This window comes from Barbus barbus (genome assembly GCF_936440315.1).
Source record: "Barbus barbus genome assembly, chromosome: 50".
NCBI classification, from domain to species: Eukaryota; Metazoa; Chordata; class Actinopteri; order Cypriniformes; family Cyprinidae; genus Barbus; species Barbus barbus.
In genome coordinates, this window is record NC_136728.1 from 3190108 (window position 1) to 3192254 (window position 2147).

The 2147-nt window shown below is 38.9% G+C and overlaps 1 protein-coding gene across 1 annotated transcript; it reads right to left on the minus strand.

Annotated features, from left to right (window-relative positions):
* On the minus strand, positions 1–867 carry LOC306868000 (histone H2B-like). Its single transcript, XM_079413968.1, has one exon. It carries the CDS (start codon positions 845–847, stop codon positions 473–475), a length of 375 nt encoding a protein of 124 aa, XP_079270094.1. The 5' UTR covers positions 848–867; the 3' UTR covers positions 1–472.
* Positions 868–2147: the final 1280 nt, after the last annotated feature.

Here is a 2147-nt window from a genome sequence, read left to right on the forward strand (position 1 = left end):
AGCAAGATTTGTTTGGTCTTTATTTGATAACTTCACAACAAAATATACATTTGTTAATTTTGGTCGGAAAATACCATATACATAAGAAAAAGTGGGAAAATTTTGCACATTTTATAAATGACTAAATGATAAATCTTTTGGAACAAAAAACAAAAGCATTGAAAACAAGTAATGCTCTGAAAGCACTTAAATGCGATTTTCTTCCCTCTCTGACAGACAATGTTAATTTGATCATGTGAATATGAAATACTCTTGTTCTTGTGGTAGCCCATTGAATTAAGTATAAAAAATAAAAGACGATTGTTAGAAAACAAACATTAAACTTTAGAATGAACAAACTTTCACTGCCGGAAAAGGAGAAATATAAATATAAAATTCTGAATTGCTTGAAACAAATATTGGAAATTATAAAGGCTCTTGCAGTGATGAGATGGGGGCTCTTAAAAGAGCCTTTGTGTGTCGGAGCGGAGCTCTACTTGGAGCTGGTGTACTTGGTGACGGCCTTGGTGCCCTCAGACACGGCGTGTTTGGCCAGCTCTCCGGGCAGCAGCAGACGCACGGCGGTCTGGATCTCTCTCGATGTGATGGTGGAGCGCTTGTTGTAGTGAGCGAGACGAGACGATTCACCGGCGATGCGCTCGAAGATGTCGTTGACGAAAGAGTTCATGATCCCCATCGCCTTAGAAGAGATCCCGGTGTCAGGATGAACCTGCTTCAGCACTTTATACACGTAGATAGCGTAGCTCTCCTTCCTGGACTTTCTGCGCTTCTTTCCTCCTTTAGCGGCGGTCTTAGTGACGGCCTTCTTCGAGCCCTTCTTAGGCGCGGACTTTGCTGGTTCAGGCATGATGAAGATGATGCAGACGAATCGATGATTATAATGAGCCGGACAGACGCATTTATTCACTCGCCTATGCTAATTTTCAAGCAGATACTACGGAGTCTTCTGATTGCGTGTTTCCATAGACCACACCCATATACTCGAATGTGATTGGACAACTCGAAGTATCACGAGCGGAACGAGGGCCAATCACAGACGGTGAATAGATAGCCCCACCCACCGCTCCATGTTTGAACAACATCAGCTGATATGAATGAGATTTATTTTTCAATTCCCACTCTTTTTGTTTTTTTTTGTTGTTTTATACAAGAAAATAAATGAGTCTCAAATATCATACAGTATAAAGGCCATTACACCGAATGGGTGCCATTTCTGTCCCCAGGACATTATAGGTACAAACATGCATAAAAATGAACTATAAAATACATTTTATTATTAAGCAATGTGTCCTGCACATTAATGTAACTGCAAATTTAAAATATATAATTTGAATACTTACATACGTACATTTTTACATTTTAACATTAAATATAAGGTTTAAAATCCTTCAGAAATATTTTTTTATTTATCATTTTTGAGTACCTCCATATCCCATCTGTGCTTTAAATACATTTATTTCAAAATAAATTTATAATATTTTGGATAAAATACACATTTTAGTCGTGTTCCCAGGTTTTCACTCAGTCCTGTTACTATACCTACCTACCTAAAATCTCAATCCTGTTACTTTCAGTCCTGTTACTCTCATATATCCTATACTTTTATATAGTAACTGAGTAAAAGTAACAGGAGTGAGTAGTGTCATCAGATTTATTAATGCAAATATTAGGCTACATCAATATTAATCTAGACAAACCATTTTTCTCAAAGTTTTGGCCTTCTATCCACACCGAAAACTTATGGTTGTTTCTGCATTGATGTTTTATATTGCATTCCTGAGAGTATGACAGAAAATGTATGATTTATGCGATTATGTATTAGACTCCTACATGGAATGATGTTTGTGTGTGAGCTGCGCTATAAGAAAAGCAGTCGGACAGCAGCTGCAACAATCGGTTTGCATAACCTGTTTTCTGCACAAACTGTCAGAAACAGTCTCAGGGAAGCTCATCTTCATGCTCCTTGTCCTCATCGGGGTCTCGACCTGACTGCAGTTCGTCGTCGTAACAGACTTGAGTGGGCAATTGCTTACATTCGATGGCGTCTGGCACTTTGGAGAGGTGTTTTCTTCAAGGATGAATCCCGGTTTTCACTGTACAGGGCAGATGGCAGACAGCGTGTATGGCGTTGTGTGGGTGAGCTGTTT

Excerpts from the sequence above, each read along its gene's own strand:
- LOC306868000 (XM_079413968.1), bottom strand. The coding sequence starts at position 847 with ATGCCTGAACCAGCAAAGTCCGCGCCTAAGAAGGGCTCGAAGAAGGCC.